Below are 17,858 nucleotides of genomic sequence, written 5' to 3'. Positions count from 1 at the left end.
GGGCTCTTCCGTAGGCAGCTGGAGTGCTTTTGTAGAAGGACTCAGTCTCGAAAAATCAGAACTGTGGAACAGACTGGTTGTTGAAGAGAAGAATGGTAAACAGGCGCCAACCCGTGCGAAGATGCTGTGTGTGCTATTTGCGACAGAAGGGAGCAGGGAGGAATTGCGGTTCTCCGCGGGGCCTGCGTTTGCTGCTTGAGCCCGAGACTCCGCAGAGAAGCCCGCGAGAGCGCAGCCAGACAGACCGTGGCTGGCTGCATTTATTCCTGTAGACTTTGTAATCTTGCAGATTATAATTTATTATTTTTATTGACCCAAATCAGAGGGAGAGGGAAGAAGAAGAGTATGTACAAGGAGAAGGAAGGGAATGGGAAAGGGTAAGGAAAGGAATGGAGAAGAGTGCGAGCCCTAGCCCACGTGCGGCGCGGTCCTGTGACTCTGGGCGGCTTCTGGCATCCCTGGCCCCCAATTACGTTATGGCTCCTTCCCAGATCAAGTTACAAAGTAACACAGCCAAATAAGTATCCCACTTGGGGCTTGGATTGGGCCTTCCTTCACCCTGACTCTCCCATCTATTACTCTGTTTCTTGCTAGGCTAGTATTTTAGCGAATAATAAAATGTCTTTCTATGCATGGAACGAAGTCCAGATCCTGCGTGTTTGGAAATTCGGAGACTACCTGGAGCACCTCGAGTTCAGGGGGCAAAAACAGACCCTCCTGTATGCCAGGGTAAACCGCCCTGTGTCAGATTGTTAGTATGGGAAATCAAACATGAGTTTGGAAATTTACAGCGATTGTCAAGTGTTAAAGAAAAACAGAAACAAAAAAGAAAAAAAGAGTCTATTTAGAGAGTGAAATCCTGGCACATAGGACTTTAAAATTTGGAATTAAAAATAAACAATTGTTTATAAATAAAATACAAAAATAAAAAACAAAATACAAAAATATAAACAATAGTAACTTAGGTAAGAAGAAACAGCAAGCTATATCTAAACATAGATAGATAGATAAGAGTCTACGATGAAAGCACAGCAGGAGCCGACAGAAAGAATAAGCTTCAAAAAAGAATCTTTCCAATGATCCAATTTTAAACTGCAAAAGAAAGAAGAGAAAGAAAAGAGAGACAAGAAAGAAACAGGAAGAACCAGATATGCTTTTTAATCCTCCCTCCCCGCTTACTCCCCCCCCCCCCAGTTAATTTTGCTATCTGTTTGGATACAGATCCCACTAGGTACCATTCTCCCAGACCTGGATATGCAAGGCTCTTATGCCCTTTCCCCCCTCTCCAAGTCTCTGCGACAGACCCACTCTGATACTGTTCTTCCCTGGGTGGCTTTTATTTGAAATAGAGCCTGGCTAGTCTTGCCAGAGGGCTGAGAGTTTAATTCAGTTTTAATCATTTCCTTAATGTAGCATAACCTGGGAAAAGACATTTTCTCTTAAAGTGACAGGAGGCGCACGCTCCCTGTACATAGGCTCTCCTCCACGTTTGCACGTGCGCAGGTGCACACACGCGCATCCGCGCACACAAGCCCTTACAGACAAGTGCACACATAGACAAGTGCGCACGGGCGTACTCACGTGCACACAAGCACAGACATGTGCACACGTATTCCACCGAGCTTTTCTTCTGCCAATTCGCGTCCTGTCCCGTTTCTTTTGCTCTCTCGACAAGCAAAGGGCAAGGCCCTGGCTTGGCCCTGGCACGCGCAAGCCACGCTTTTGAGAAAACGCCTTTTAAGGGCGTTGGCTACGCCTTCACTGCGAAGGCCGAGAATCCTCCCGCCTGCGGACTCTGGCCTTCCTTCCCTCCAGCGCCTGGGGGGGTGGGGGAGGGTGGTGAGGTGCCCCCCTCTCCCAGAGCAAAGGTCCTGGGGCTGTGAGGTCTGCGACTAGCTGCTTAGCGGGGTCGAGTACAGCTGGTCCTGTTAGGTCCGGAAGCCTGAGCCAGATGCAGCGCGAATCCCAGGCGGCAAGCGGCGGTGCGGCTTTATAGCTATGGTTCCCAAAGCCTAGTCTGGACCTGTATTAAAGGGACCAATCCTTCCTCCTGCCCTGGGCACCTAGCGCACACCTGGATTATTTGTAAGGGCCACGTTCAATCTGACATCCTGGGTGTCTGCGAGGCTCAGCTTTCCAGCTTGTAGTCTATGTGGACACAAGTACTCCGGTGTCTGTGGGTTCCGGGGTCTGCGCCCCTTTCCGCTCTGGGTAAAGGTGAAAGAAGAGGGCTAGAGGGGGCCTTTGAGTTGCATGATCCTGAGTGCGCCGTTGCAGGCTGTCTTGTCCCTTTTATATCAGTTTGAGCTGCAGAGCATGTAAATGGACAAGAACCCATCTACAAGGCAAGCTTCACGTCCGGAAAATGCGTTCGTCCGTCCCTGGCGGCCGCAGGTTTCTCAGGATGAGCCGCTCCTCGTCGGGCCACCGGGCCGGTATAGGCCTGAGGGTCCTGGTGACTCCACCCATAGCCCTCACAGCCTTCTCCAAGGTCTCAAGGGCTGCCTGAAGGAGCTTTGGGTCGTTCCTTCGTGTCACTGAGTCTGGGCCTGCAGCGGGGCGCTGGGACCTCGAAGGCTGCTGATGCGGGCTTCAGACGCCCAGCGCGCGGAGCTCCCGGAGCAGCCTCCAGCCACGTTTGCACACCCCTCCACCCCCACCTCCTTCCACTCCCACTCCCAGCCCAAGCCCTCCAGGTGGCCTCTTCTGCTCTCCTAGGCCCGCTTCCCCTTCCGCTAGGCTTCAGAAACCGGGTTTGCGCTTACATTTTAGGCTGTATTACCCGCCTGGGGCGCCCTCCGGGGTCTGCACAGCTCCAGACTGTTTGCAAAGCCTTCTTTTACAAATGCAAAACATCTCCTTCCAGTTGAATCCGTTTCTCAAGAGTTTAAAAAGAGCCCTCTTCCTCGAGGGTGTTACCCAGGCGTTTTTGACTCGGGCAGCTGGGGCCCCGCGGGAGGCGAGTTCGTGGATGCCCGGGGCACTGCCTGCTCAGGTTCCGGCTCTTCTAGTTCCCTCTCAGGAACGGCGCGTTCCCCCCGAGCAACGGTAAAAGGATCTCAGTGGCGAAGCTACTGCCTATCACTCTACTGAAAGCTTAGAGGGAAGTCAGAGGTAACAAGGAAGCCAGCAGTTGTGGGGGTTGAATTGAGCGGGAGAAAAAAAACAACCCTTTGTCGTGTCTTTTATACCCAAGATTTAAGAGTAATATGTATCAGGAATTTTCTTCTACACTAGATTTGCTCTATTTACACCAAAACCATTTTGGGGGTTAATCCTGACAAAAAAAGTCGAGTTGAAACTATAAACTGTATGGATGCATGATTGGTGTTATTCAATTAAAACGCGTTTTTTTTTTTTTTTTAATTTTGCTGTAAAGAAACAAGTTGGCTCTTTAAAAGCCTGAGGAAAGAAGTGGCAAATTGTTTAAAGCAGGACAAATATGGAGTTAGGTTAAATCACAGAGACATTTTTTAAAACCGCAATGGAAATTTTATTGTATCTTAAAACATTTCACCTTGCGAAGTTTTTAGGAGATTTAAAGCTAAATCTTTATCACTGAAGACACACAGGATTAAAATCCCACGATTTAACGTTTTAAAATTATCATCATGCTTTGAAAGGAAAGGGAGGCTCTGAAAAGGGCGTGCTTTTACAGACTAGTAAATATGGGGGACTAAGCGATAATGTAAAATTTTGCTCTCCTAAATATAAAGGATTTAAATATACCTTGATTTCCCACACCCTCCCCAAGAAAAAGCCACTAAGTGAAACATAAGCATAAATAAATAAGCAAGTCTAATGCCATTCGTGGCAGAGTGGGCGCTACTAAATGCAGGGATGTTTAAATGAGAATAGACGGGCCTGGTGGCTCAAAAATGTTCGGAGTTGTAACAATATTAAGTGATAAGGGAGTGGGACTGGAGTTTAGTTTCTTGGAAGATTCTTGATATTCTAACTTGGTGATACCTCGCTTTAAAGCCAGGAGCCTCACCCTTTCCAGGTCCGGGTGAGGAAAACTAGAGACTGGGATGTGGCAGCCAGAGAGACTGACCGGGTTCAGCGCCCGGGGCTGGCACTTCCAAGCCAGACGGCGGCGCTTTTCTCTCTCTCTCTCTCTTTTTCTGAGACCTTGTAAGGAAGTGGGCGTGGACTGCGCGCAGTCGGCGCCACTTGATTGGCTGGACTTCCCGGTGATTGACAGGGCCCCAGACTCCACCCCCGCCGCTTTATTGACACTAATGAGCAAGTTCTTCCCACCGCTCTCCTGCCTGGAAGTGCTGACAGATCAAGGCAACAAATTTCAATTACAATCCCTAATTTGTGTCCGCAGAGTGTTTTTTACCCATGTTAGTCCTCTCTGGCGCATCAGTCGAAGCAGATCTTGGAGCAGCAGGAGGAGGTGGAGGGGGTGGGAACGAAGGAGTGCATCAGTGAGAGAGCGCGCGCGAGAGACCGAGGGAAGGAAACTTGGCGGGCGCGTCGCTGGTTCCTTGGATCCCAACACAAGCGAGAAAGAGGAAACGCCAAATTTGTTTTTGCCCGCGGCAGGGAAGGGGCCAGATCGGCCTGCGGGAGGCCCCGAGAGTCGTTCAAATTTTGGTGGGGGAGTAGAGTGAGTGTGTGCGTGTGCCCGCTTGAGTGTATGTGCGTGAGGGGCGGGCGGGCGCCAGGCGGCGGGGATGGCCGAGAAGCGGAGGGGCTCGCCGTGCAGCATGCTAAGCCTTAAGGCGCACGCCTTCTCCGTGGAGGCGCTGATAGGCGCCGAGAAGCAGCAACAGCTTCAGAAGAAGCGACGAAAGCTGGGCGCGGAAGAGGCAGCGGGGGCCGTAGATGACGGAGGCTGCAGCCGCGGCGGTGGCGCCGGTGAAAAGGGCTCCTCCGAGGGAGACGAAGGCGCTGCACTCCCGCCACCGGCTGGGGCGGCATCTGGACCCGGCCGGAGCTGCGCAGACCTGGAACGGAGCTGCGGCTCCCGTGGAGCCGCGGGTGAGTCGGCCCTTTCCCGCCCAACTTCCTGGCGCGTCCCTCCGGGTCCGCGGGGAACCTGAACTTCTGCGAGTTAAGGGCGTGCGCGCGCGCGGTGCCCCTCCGTGCCTGAGGCAATTCAGCCACCAGCGCTTTGGCCTTGGGTGTCGGGGCGCGAAGCTCGCAGCCGGCTTGGCCGCTCTCGCCGCTCAACTCAGGTCGCCCTCCGGACGGTTAAAATGCCGCTCCTAGCCCCGCTTCTCAGGCTGCCGCCGCCCACTTCGCGACCCGTGCCTTCGGCCGCAGCTCTCTGCGGCTCTCGGCGGTGCAGGTCTGTGCCTTCCGCATCTGCCTCCCTTGGGGTTCCAGCCAATGGGTGCGCTTTTTTCTTTCCTAACTTTTAAAAGCAAGGGGGTGGGGGGAGCGACGGCATAACCCCCCTGAAACCGGAACGAATGCCCTAAACAGTTTGGGCAAACCAGGAAGAGGGCGGCGTATTTGCAAACGTGGTTTCGCCAGGGGTAGCTGAGCCCTTCCCTTCCCCTCCGGATTCCCACTGCCGAGGCCGTCGGCCACCGTGAGCTTGCTTTTCGCGATCTTCTCGTCGCTTCGCTGCTTGGCTAAAGGAGCTCAGGGCGGTCGGGGCGTTGGGCGGGAGCCGAGGCCGAAGAGCTTTCTTAGAGGATGCCTCCGCCTGGGCCCAAAGCGAGGGGCCTCAGACGCCTAACGCTAAAGGAGGCCCAGGCACTCCGGGCCAGGGACACCGACGCCAGGCGGTTTTGCTGCGTGCGTTTCGGGTAGCGGGTGTGTCGGGGTCTGCAGTGGGGCTCTGGACTCGGGAACCTATCTCAGGCTCAGTTGGGCGCGTATCCTAGACCCCCGCGGCGGCGCGAAACTTACTTGGGGCCTTGACCTGGCGGAGGCCGGGAGGAGGGGTGGACGCGGCCCTCATGCCCCTGCGGGACTCGGTCCTTGGAGGCCTCGCTGGCACGTCGAGTCCCTTTGGCGGGCAGAGCGGGTGTTAGAAGAATCCGAAGGCACGAAAGTTCCCCCTTTTCTCCTGGTCCTTTTCGTCTCCCAGCCGCCCTCCGGGGGTCAGTCTCCCCATCCGACTTCCTCTCGCAAGCCCTCACCGTTACCCCTCTTTGCCCTTTGCTGCCCAGGCGGCTGTGAGGACGGCTTCCTGCAGGGCGCTTCCCCGCTGGCGTCCCCGGGAGGATCCCCGAAGGGGTCCCCGGCGCCCTCCCTGGCACGGCCGGGAACCCCGCTGCCCTCGCCGCAGGCCCCGAGGGTGGATCTGCAGGGAGCAGAGCTCTGGAAGCGCTTTCACGAGATCGGCACGGAGATGATCATCACCAAGGCGGGCAGGTAAAGGGCGATCTGTCGCCAACGCCCGGGCCCTGGCCTCACCCTACCCCTTGATGGGTTAGGAAGGAGAAGGGCCTGCAGAGCTGTGGAGTCCCTGGTTAGCATTTTTGTGCAGACAAGACAAGGCCCGGGTTGTGGTTCACTTTTGAGACTGGCTTTGCCTGCCCATACCGGAGTGCAGTCGGTGAGGGACACAGCCCCGCCGCCCTCTTGGACGTTAGGGAAAATCCCCGTCGCCGCCGATGCGGCTGCGGCTGCGGGTGATACTCTGTGTGCTGGGTAGTTAGACATTCGTGGTTATGTATACATCTGTCCAGGCATGTTTTTAGGCTCTAGTTATCGTTTCTGGAACTACTGAACAGATGACTTCCCTTAACCCCCCTTTTTTTTTAAAAAAAAAAACGCAGTTTACTCTTTAGAAAACTATGATTTGTTTTTTTTTAGATTCCAGACTTCCAGGCTGGTTCTTTATCAAAAGATTTCCTAGCAATGTAAGAACGTGATGTCTTGTACTATTTTGATATTATACTAGAATGAAAAGTTACTGGAATCATCAGTAATACATGTATAATCCCTGCAAAAATAATTACCCGTTTTTTAAAAACCATTCTGTTTGTAGATCCAGTTACGTGGTTATATATATATATATATTTTTTTTTTCCTAAATGAAATCCAACACATTCATCTAAATTTGCTGAGGAATACTAAAAAAAAATTGTAAGAAGTTATATGTATTTTTTGAAAGTGTGAAATTTGCACATCCATTAGTTAGTAAAATAAATAGATTTGTTGGCCAGATACTGTTAATTTGAAGGAAGCACAGAAATATTTGCATTTTAAAGTTTTCAGTTCATTTAGTGCAATGAAATCTATGAATAATATCTTCCTTAAAAGGAACTTTAAAAAAGCACAGAAACTCTTTCAGGGAATACACATGGCAAAAACCTGGATAGCATAAAAGTATCCAAACTTATTAGAAATTACAAAAACATATTTTATTGAATCCATATGCTACCTTCTACATTTTCACAGAGCTTTTATTAATGATCCAAATTCAGTCTTCAACAACACAAAGCAACAGTTGTCTTATAAAGGATGTAGTTAAAGACCTTTACTCTTTATCTTACAGGTGCACTGAAATAACACTAAAACAGCCAGCATATTAAACTGTTCTCATGCCTAGTTAGGAATAATGGACTTTCTTTTCTCTGGAAGTGGTCTTTAATGGCATTATTGTTAAAGAAAAAGTTTTTGGTAAATAACAGTACTAAAATTTGTGTTATAAGGTTAAATTAGCAAAAATTAGATTAACTGGAAGGGTCCTAGACATAAATCATTAGATGAAAGTTAAAAAAAAAAAGAACTGCTCTATTTGTTTTTCATATACAATAATTTGCTGTTATATTCTTGCTACTGTGTCCTTTTTAAAAGATAGCCTAGTGTACTTCAGCATCTCCTTTGATTTACATGTCTGGGAAGCCTAAAGAAATGCAGATTTTCATTTGTTTTAATTAGTGAAGTTTTGAGTAAGTGTGGTTAAATAAGAAAGTATTTCCAGGGTATAGTGGGGGAAGGAATGATTTGGTAAATATACATTGTGTTTAGTTTCTGCTTTCAATAAAGAAGTTTTACTATACCTTTCAAATTTAGAGCAACTTTTGCACTTCACCTTTACCATGCTGCAGACAGGAAGTCCTGTCTCAATAAAGAACATATTGTTTGGTTATAGCATGGCACATTGGCTCCTTGTGGTTTTTTATAACCCTTTTAAAATTTCACATTATAATGTATTTTATCACTTGTACAAATTCAAATTTTCTATTTCTACCTTCGGAACATTTTTGTCATTTGCATTATTAAAGTAAATATGCTCATTGATTTTTATTTAAAAAATAAACTGCTTTTTTTAGTGCTATTACTCTGTCAGTGTACAATTCTTTTCCTTTTAGCTGTACTGACATTTCAGTAAACAACAGTGCACGACAAGGTACAACAAATTACATTTAAAAGCCTCTTTTTTGCTACGTCCTGTATTCTGATTCTTTGAATTAACATTATCAAAGTGAACGCTATAAATTTGTCCATATGAAAAACAGAGAGCTTTCTTCACTTATTCGTTCTCCATGCTTAATCACAAACAAAAACAAAACCCATACCCTGTTTCCTCCCCTCCATATGCATAGGCGCATGTTTCCAGCAATGAGAGTGAAGATCTCAGGACTAGATCCTCACCAGCAGTATTACATTGCCATGGATATTGTGCCAGTGGACAACAAAAGATACAGGTACGGTGATCAGATGGATACAGCAGGATAAGAATACGCGAGGATTTTACAGGCTGTGCCTGTTTCATCTGTGAGGACTGTGATGTTTGTTTCCAGAAGCCTGTAGAATTTCTAGATCTATAACCCAACTCCCTGACAGTTCCAGGAGGCCAGGTGGTGCCTTCTCTTGCAGTAAATGTGGAAACTTAATTTTTGTTTTGCTTTTAACAGATACAGAAATGTCCTTTAAATATTGAGAACTTTAAATAGGGGCTAGTTTAGGGTTGCTAAACTGTGTGTTTTAAATGATTCACTTTTCAATTAGAATTTGAGAGGAAATGTTAAGTTTGTAGGTATAGGTAGTATTCAACGAAATGTTTCATTTCCTTTGTGATTATTTTGAGCTTTACATAAATTCCCTTTTTCTTGTTGTGTTCAAAATCATAACTTTTGGCAGGCTTATTCCCTTTAATTTTAGGAAATTATTGAATTTAGAAAAATAAAATCTCATAATCCATTAGTATATTAGGACATCTTTAAACTGGTAATGAATTTGTTAATTTACTGTTGTTTTTGGTTAGTAGTTAACACAGTAGATTAAAAAAATATTGTAAGATTTAGATTTTGAAAGAGGATGTATTACCTGGCTATCAAGTAAGGTTGGAAAAGATACACATTCTTCAGTTTCAAACCAACCTTTGCTCTTTTTCTTTGGCAAGTAAGCAAATCAGCAATTTTCAATGGACAATGCTTTCTACTTTCCTGAGGAGTTAAAAACGCTAACATTTGAAAAAGGAAATTTTGAGTAGAAGACCAGAAGATGCTTGCTTTAAATTTTGGTCTTGTTTCTATTTTTTTTTTTTTTTTTTTACTTTTTATAAACAACTAGAGCATTTAATAAGTTTTAAATGAAGTCAGATTTGGTTTTTATCACTTTTTAAAACTTAGGGAAGTACTTTTTTGAAACAGGCTTACCAGTGTCAAAAGTATTCAGATTTAATTAGTACAGGCACATACAGAATACTAAAAAAATGGGTAATAAAGAAGACAGTTTTATTGTTTTGTTTTGTATTATATTGCTTATTTTAATTAAATAACTCATTAGAGAGTTTGCTAAAATTATCTAGTACGTGGTAGAAACTAGAAGGCACTGTTTATTCTTTAAATATACTTGGTTAAAAATCCATATTCTAATTTGGGTTTTGCGTTGAGAAAGACAGTGTAATTCTTTTTTTTTTTTTTTTATGCTTACATAAAACTTTTATTTCAATTTTAAATAAGGTAATAGTATGTACATATATATATATCAAAGCTCAGCAAAATGATATATTTTTTAAATTTTTTATTGTTATGTTAATCCCCATACATTACACCATTAGTTTTAGATGTAGTGTTCCATGATGCATTATTTGTGCATAACACCCAGTGCTCCATGCAGAACGTGCCCTCCTCAATACCCATCACCAGGCTTACCCATCCTCCCACCCCCCTCCCCTCTAGAACCCTCAGTTTGTTTTTCAGAGTCCATTGTCTCTCATGGTTCGTCTACCCCTCCGATTTCCCCCCCTTTATTCTTCCCCTCCTGCTACATTCTTCTTTTTTTTTTCTTTCTTAACATATATTGCATTATTTGTTTCAGAGGTACAGATCTGAGATTCAACAGTCTTGCACAATTCACAGCGCTTACCAGAGCACATACCCTCCCCAGTGTCCATCACCCAGTCACCCCATCCCTTTCCCCCCACCCCCCACTCCAGCAACCCTCAGTTTGTTTCCTGAGATCAAGAATTCCTCATATCAGTGAGGTCATACGATATACATGTCTTTCTTTCTTTGACTTATTTCGCTCAGCATAATACAAGATAGTGTAATTCTTAATGAGCTTAGAAATTATTCCTTTCTCTTCCAAATCTCTCTCCTGTTTCTCCAGATATCTTTCATGTATTTTGGATGGTTTATTTTACTTAGTTGATTCTTATTATTCTCACATAAAGCAAGAAAAATTTCAAGTATTGGTATTAAGATGTCAAATTGTAAAAGATCAAACTTAATCATAAATTTGTTTTTCACTTACAATGCTTCCCAAGAAATTTGGTTTTAGTAATTATATTTAGAATGTTTCACAGAGAATATGTAACATGTAACATTTATTATCTTGGTGGGTGTGGATTTTTGAACTATTGGATATGCGTACTTTTTCTAGGTTTTGATAGAGCGTGTTACTCTGTTTATTTTGGGAGTAACTATAGGGCAGTTTTTTTCTTGCATTTCTAAGATTTGCATTTTATTTTCTAACTTTTAGCAGTAGTAGAAAAAGTTTTTGTCTTATTCTCTGCTGTCAAAGAGTGGTTATTTGGTCAAATTCAAAGTGCTTGTGAGTTATTGTGATGCACATTTAATAGTCACAGAAGCCCATGCACTTAGGAACTTATTTACTGAAATTACGCTGTACCAATTCAGGGAAGTTTTTAAAAAATTATTCTTAATTTTGTGATTATGTATTTTTCCCCCAAGGAAAGGAACTAAAGAATAGAAGGCATATTGAGCTCAAAAGAGAATGAAATATGTGACATTAGTTGAAACAGAGGGCCTCACCAGAGATGTTATGAAAATGTTTCATGCTATTTTTAAAAGAAATTCGCATACTCCACAGGTAGAATTCTCTGAGACTATCCACAAATTATTGCTTTAAATTGTATGTCATATTTTAAAATACTATTGGAAGGAAAACACCTAAGTATATAATTTCATTTTATACCCTTTTCTAAGTGAATCATGATATACTAGTTTCTAGTTTTTGAATTAGTGAATTTTAAATTAACAATAAATGATAACCTGAATATAGGTTATAATAATATAGAATATTATGATCTTATTTATTACCTGAGACATTGTTATTTAAATGTATCATTCTTATATAGTCAGTATATTTGACATATATAAACAAACAGAACAAACAGAAGAGGACATTTGGTCCCTTAATTAGAAAAATAATATTAATTAGATATATGCTCATTTTCAAAATTTGATGTATATTTTGATTAGTGGTATTTGCAAACTAAAGAATTTTCTTACAAAGTTTGGAAAAGAAAAATTTAGGAGATAAAGACTTACATTTTTTGATTATACAAAAATTTTAAGTTAAACTTAATACATTATCTGTAATTTTTAGTTTTATAGAATTAGAAAAATATTCTAAATGATCATAGCTAAAACTCTTTTTTGGGGCACCTGGGTGGCTCAGTCATTAGTCGGCTGCCTTGGGCTCAGTCATGATCCCAGAGTCCTGGGATCGAGTCCCACATCAGGCTCCCTGCTCAGCGGGAAGCCTGCTTCTCCCTCTCCCATTCCCCCTGCTTGTGTTCCTGCTCTCGCTGTCTCTGTCTCTGTCAAATAAATAAATAAAATCTTTAAAAAAACAAGAACAAAAAAACCTCTTTTTCTAAGAAAATAAAAGTTATGGAACTTTTGACAATTTCTCCTTGCCTTTCTACCATCTACCTAATTCGTCTCTACATTGCCTAAAATGGGAAGTGGGCTTAAAGTGGGACACTTTTAAGTTATAACTCTCAAGTATTTTTGAGATTTACTTAAAGCTGAGCTTGACAACTTTAAGCTTGACAATAGTTTCTTCATGTCAATTGAATATCCAGATGTAAAATGGAAAATATCAGAATACAGATGGAATGTCTAATGTGAATAAGTGTGATTCATAAGAATTAAGATACTTGAATTTAGGGGGGTGATAATGTGCATAAATCCTTAACACATCACTTACTCTGAGAGGTCAATAGGCCACTGCTGCCTCAGAGAGTTTTTGAAAAGTGCTTGAAATCTTATATGTATTGGATGTAAAGAGTAAATTGTTGTTTTTTAGACTTAAAAATAAAAGATATGCAGTTTGTCTGATTCGACGGACTTGGAAATTCCAAGAAAACAAGAGTCTGTATACTGAGTCTTGTCATTGCCTTCTAGGTATGTTTACCACAGCTCTAAATGGATGGTGGCGGGTAATGCTGACTCCCCTGTGCCCCCACGGGTGTACATCCATCCAGACTCGCCTGCCTCAGGAGAGACTTGGATGAGACAAGTGATCAGCTTTGACAAGCTGAAGCTCACCAACAATGAACTGGATGACCAAGGCCATGTGAGTAGATGGCTTCTCTAATGGGCCACCATGGGGTGGCGTAGCCACATCTACACTGTGTCTGACTGAAGGGCATGAATTTCTCTCCAAAGTTGATCAGTATGTGCCTAATCTGTGCAAAATCAAGGTTATATTTGCATCAGAGACTATGCCTGTTGCCTGAAGCGTATCCTATGAAATATTTAATAGGTTAAAACTAGATATTGCATTTGTATTGAAATGATAGAATCTCAGGCAGCCATTTTAGCCAAAACATTTGTTTGAAACACTATGAGGTGCTAATTATTATGCTCTGAATGTGAATACTAGGGAGTTGGGTTAACAGGGATAATGGTTTATTGTGTCCTGCCTGTATTCAGCTCTTTTCCCAGTTGAAGCTTATTGCTTCTCAGTAATGGTCCAGGCTTACAGGAGTTGTGTATTCCATCTGCAAGTTCCCAGTTGTTTTGTAATGGCATCTAATGTGTCAAAATATGTTACAACAACTCCTTTTAGTCTTAAAACTGCTGAAACATGATGCGTAAGTCAAAGTCAGTCATTCCAATAATATAGTGATTTTTAACACCTTATTGTTACGCAGTATTGTTCCTAGGCAAGATTTCTACGTTATTATTTTAATAAATAAGTAACTCTGGATACATGCTGATTTCCATCATAAGCTAGCATTTCTATTAGGTTTTTGTTATTTGAGAAGGTTTTGATTGAGGCAGGATTGAAATGCCTTTTGAAGAGTACGTCTTACATGCCAACTAGTTCATTTCTCAAAGGGTGACATAAAGAGAGTATATTTATGAGCAAATCTTTTTTTTTTTTAAGATTATTTATTTATTTATTTGACAGAGAGAGAGAGAGAGAGACCACGAGAGGGGGAACACAAGCAGGGGGAGCAGGAGAGGGAGAAGCAGGCTTCCCGCTGAGCAGAGAGCCTGATGCGGGGCTCGAACCCAGGACCCTGGGATCATGACCTGAGCCAAAGGCAGACGCTTAACGACTAAGCCACCCAGGCACCCCTATGAGTAAATCTTTTAAAACAAAAATGCAAACTGTCATAAACTAGTAATACAGTTATGATGGGAAATGATTTGCAAGTTGCTAGGCAGTATAGTAAGCAATTGACCTTAATAAAAACATTCAAGTATAAATTTTATTGTGGTACAAATTCAGTATCTAGATTTTTAAGATATATCTATCTTACCTTGCTTTTGTTTGTTTGTTGCCTTTTATGATTTAAAACAAAATCAGATAAGTATCATAGTATATTTCATTTCTGAATCCAACTTAATGCCCTGTATTTTAGTGCATTACTTCATTTCTGTTCTTTTTATTCTTTATGTACACAGTCAAGTAGTAACAGTTATTTTTCACTTGACTTCAGGGAAGGAACACTAGTTTCTACTGTCTCATTGAGGGCACTGGCTGAAATTTTGCCAGCATGTTCATTGAGGGGTCTTTTGTTTTTGGAGTAGAAAATTTAAAAATAATGCCATTAAGCGTGACTTGTTTTTGAAAGCTTAAATATCCTCTACTTTTCTGAGTTCTACAGTTTGAGAACATATCTTTTAAAGAGATAACTGGGTCTAAAAAATATACACTATCATATATAAGGTACACTTCTTTAAATAATTTAAATCTGGGCGCCTGGGTGGCTCAGTCGGTTGAGCATCTGCCTTCGGCTCAGGTCATGATATCAGGGTTCTGGGATCGAGCCCCGCATCGGGCTCCCTGCTCAGCGGGGAGTCTGCTTCTCCCTCTCCCTCTGCTTATGCTCTCTCTCTGTCAAATAAATAAATAAAATCTTTAAAAAAATTAAATACATACAGAAATAAATAAATAATTTAAATCAATATGGTCATTTTCTAATTCTAATTCTTTCAGATGAAATTATTGGCTTTATATATAATACTCAATATATCTCTAATATTTGTATAGATAGAGTAATTTGTTTCTATAATTTTAACTTTGTAATTTCACTAGACTTTATGTAAAACAGTATTTTCTAGAGGAACAGAACCAGTAGAATGTGTATAAATATATACATGGAGAGAGGTTTATTTAAGGAATTGGCTCACATAATTGTGGGGGCTAGTAGGTCCCAGATCTACAGAGCAGGCCAGCAGGCTGGGGACCCAGGGAAGAGTTGATGTTGCATCTCAAGCATGAAGGTGTTCTCAAAGCAGAATTTCTTCTTCCTCAGGGGATCTCAGTCTGTTTTTCTTAAGGCCTTCAAGTGATTGGATAAAGCCCACCCACATTATGGAGAGTACTCTGCTTTATTCAGAGTCTACTGATTTAAATGTTAACCTCATCTAGGAACACCTAGGTGACTCAGTTGGTTGAGCGTCTGACTCTTGATTTTGGCTCAGGTCCTGATCTCAGGGTTGTGAGATTGAGCCCTGCATTGGGCTCTGCACTCAGTGCAGAATCTGCTTGAGGTTCTCTCCCTCTCCTGCACCCCCCCTCCACTTACAAGCTCACTCTCTCTATGTCTGTCTCTCTGAAATAAGTGAATAAATCATATAAAAAATAAATGTTAACCTCATCTAAAAAATACCTTCATAGCAACACCCAGACTGACGTTTGCCCTAATACCTGGATAACATGGCCTAGCCAAGTTAACACATAAAATTAATGAGCGCACAGAATTTATTTAAACACAAAAGAATACATTGCAAATTGAAATTCAATTGTTTATGCCTAAATAATTATAATATTTCACTTTTAGGAAAACCGAAAAACATAACAGAAAACAGGCAAAACCTAGAGAAATGTGTCATCTATCAGTTAAATTTTTCTTTTAAGGTTGTGGCATAGGATGTAATACTTTAATACAAGGAGGTAATTAATGAGTGTGGAAACAAAGAGAAAGATATATACCTGGCCATTTAGGAAGCAAGAAAATTGCTTTTACACTTGGTAAAAATGTATGAATCAGTTGATACTAGAGAAAATGTAGGAGAAAAAATGCTCTTTTCCATTATTTATTTAAAAAATATATTTTTTAAGACTTTGTAAAATGTAGTGTAACATAAAAAGCCATAGTCTCTGCCTTCAGTGATCTAGCCTAGATGGGGAGAGTTGGCTCAGAAGTACAGACACCACATTATTCCAGCCAGGAGAGATTGGGAAGGTTTCATGAGGAACGTGTCTATTGTATTTATTTACTCAGTTTGATGACCTCAAATGAGGTTAGTTCGAGATTAGGAATTCTTTTCTTAGTCCATTGTTGCTGTGACTCAGCATCTAGGAAGACAGTAGTACCATTATGGTGGGACTTTCTAATTCAGTTTCATCATTTCCTGATACAGAGACCTCTCAGGGACTCACCCCTCTACCATCATGTGGTTGAGGTTCTCCTGCCCCCAAAATCTAAAGGAAGTGACACTAATTTCTAATTAATCAAGCTGTAGACTTAAATGAGAGGTGATTTTCTAATTTACTTTCTAACTTGCTTTCTTACTTTTTTTTGGCCTCCCAGTTCCAGTTTTACTCTGTGAAAAATATAAGCATTCAATGTAGTACCCTGAGAACTGCATGTATGACTGGGACTTTTATTAAACATGGTGTGTTTAATATAGGAATCATATCCTCACAGGGCTGTGGCTGGACCTAGACCTGTATGAGACATGAAATTATATGCCATTGGGTTTTCCTCAGTATGACTTCATCTTTCCAAATACAGGGATTGTTTAGAGAGAAATATTGGTGAGAATCTAGAGTGGAATGTTCTACCACTCCACAACTAATCTTTGAATGTTGTAAAGACTTTATAATCTCTACTTACTCCTTCGGGAATCTGTAGTCAGCTTTATGTTGGATTGTATACAATCTAAGACTGGTCCTTGGGCTACCAATGTGCAAATGGTTAGCATGCTTGGGTAAGATATTTCCTTCTCATCCTGTGCATGTTTCCTTATTCATCTGGAATTTGTTATCTGGAGGGAAACATTTAGACGAGCATTTCCCTAAAAAATTAGAGGAGCGCCTGGGTGGCTCAGTCAGTTAGGTGGCCAACTCTTCATTTTGGCTCAGGTCATGATCTCAGGGTTGTGAGATCAAGCCTCACCTTGGGGTGGTCTGCGCTCAGCAGGGAGTCTGCTTGGGATTCTGTCTCCCTCTCTGTCCCGTTCTCTCTTTCTCTCAAATAAATAAATAAATCTTTAAAAAACTAGAAGACATTTAACAGGTAATGGTGCCTTTAAACCTTGGCAGGACTCATACCCACAGGGCTGGGGTGCTTTGGAAGGAAGGATGGCCAGTCTACCACAGTCAGGGGACCTGTGGAGAATCTCTTTCTCAGCTGCTGAGGAGTCAGTGACATAGAGTCACCCTAGCTCTAAGTTTGTCCTCATCCTCTTCCCATTTCTGCTTGAGATATCAGGTGGGGAGGCAAGGTGTTACAGGGGAGATTCCCAAGGTCTCCTTGATGGCAGGAACTTGCAACAGCTTGGAGATCCAACATGTTCATGTTCATGAGCATGTCAGTTTGGCTTTCTGAGGCTTGGTTTTCTCATGTGTTATGTTAGAACCAGAGAATTTTGAGTGAATCAGATGAGCTGATGAACTTGAAAGTACATGTGTATAAGGAGTGTTTCATAGACAGTGTGTGTGAAACAAACCCAAGGCCATCTTGCTATGGAGCTTGTGATCTGGTGTTACTGTCTTGACCCCTACCATTTATAGTGAGTCAGTACCAGATGTCATCAGTAATGCAGGGAGCCAAGGATCTGCTCCTCCTTGGCCCTTTGCTTGACTTGTTCCAGCACGGGCATTTAGATCATCTAGAAAATTTCCAGAGTCAGCGGGTAATGTTTCCTTATTGAGCTGTTCTGTAAGGCACAGCTGGCTTGTCTGTCAACTTCAGGCACTGAGGCCCTTCACATTAAACATAAATAATATCATGCTTCTTTTGACTCAAAACTAGTGTCTTTAGAGTGGGAAAAACGAGGATTAACCTGCACATGGGACAGCATTCTATGTTTATGAACGTTAGTCCATGTGACTATCTGTGTTACAAGATAATGCCGAAAAGAAAAAAAAAAATCCTCCTTTTAAACAGAACAGAGAGCATGGAACATGCAGATCAGATATAATTATTTGAGTTTCAGCATTAT

At 42.4% G+C, this 17,858-nt stretch overlaps 1 protein-coding gene across 3 annotated transcripts in view; it reads left to right on the top strand.

Annotated features, from left to right (window-relative positions):
• The first annotated feature begins 4,230 nt into the window (after nucleotides 1-4,230).
• The window catches only part of TBX18 (T-box transcription factor 18), a 30,286-nt gene continuing 16,658 nt past the window's right edge, over nucleotides 4,231-17,858 (top strand). The window contains exons 1-4 of one of the 3 annotated variants that reach the window (XM_064597825.1): nucleotides 4,231-4,602; nucleotides 6,132-6,336; nucleotides 8,520-8,621; nucleotides 12,576-12,747. In XM_064597825.1, the coding sequence (XP_064453895.1) occupies nucleotides 4,242-4,602; nucleotides 6,132-6,336; nucleotides 8,520-8,621; nucleotides 12,576-12,747 (840 nt within the window). In that variant the 5' untranslated portion in view covers nucleotides 4,231-4,241. Of the gene's footprint in view, nucleotides 4,990-5,325; nucleotides 5,345-6,131; nucleotides 6,337-8,519; nucleotides 8,622-12,575; nucleotides 12,748-17,858 lie in introns of those variants that run through there. The other 2 variants (XM_045867189.3, XM_064597826.1) reach the window with 2 other exon arrangements.

This window comes from Mirounga angustirostris, unplaced genomic scaffold (assembly GCF_029215605.1).
Source record: "Mirounga angustirostris isolate CCGP_5_RB_7025 unplaced genomic scaffold, mMirAng1.0.hap1 SCAF_8, whole genome shotgun sequence".
NCBI lineage: Eukaryota > Metazoa > Chordata > Mammalia > Carnivora > Phocidae > Mirounga > Mirounga angustirostris.
The sequence above is the reverse complement of the archived record's forward strand: the minus strand, read 5'-3'. Positions and strand labels throughout refer to the sequence as shown.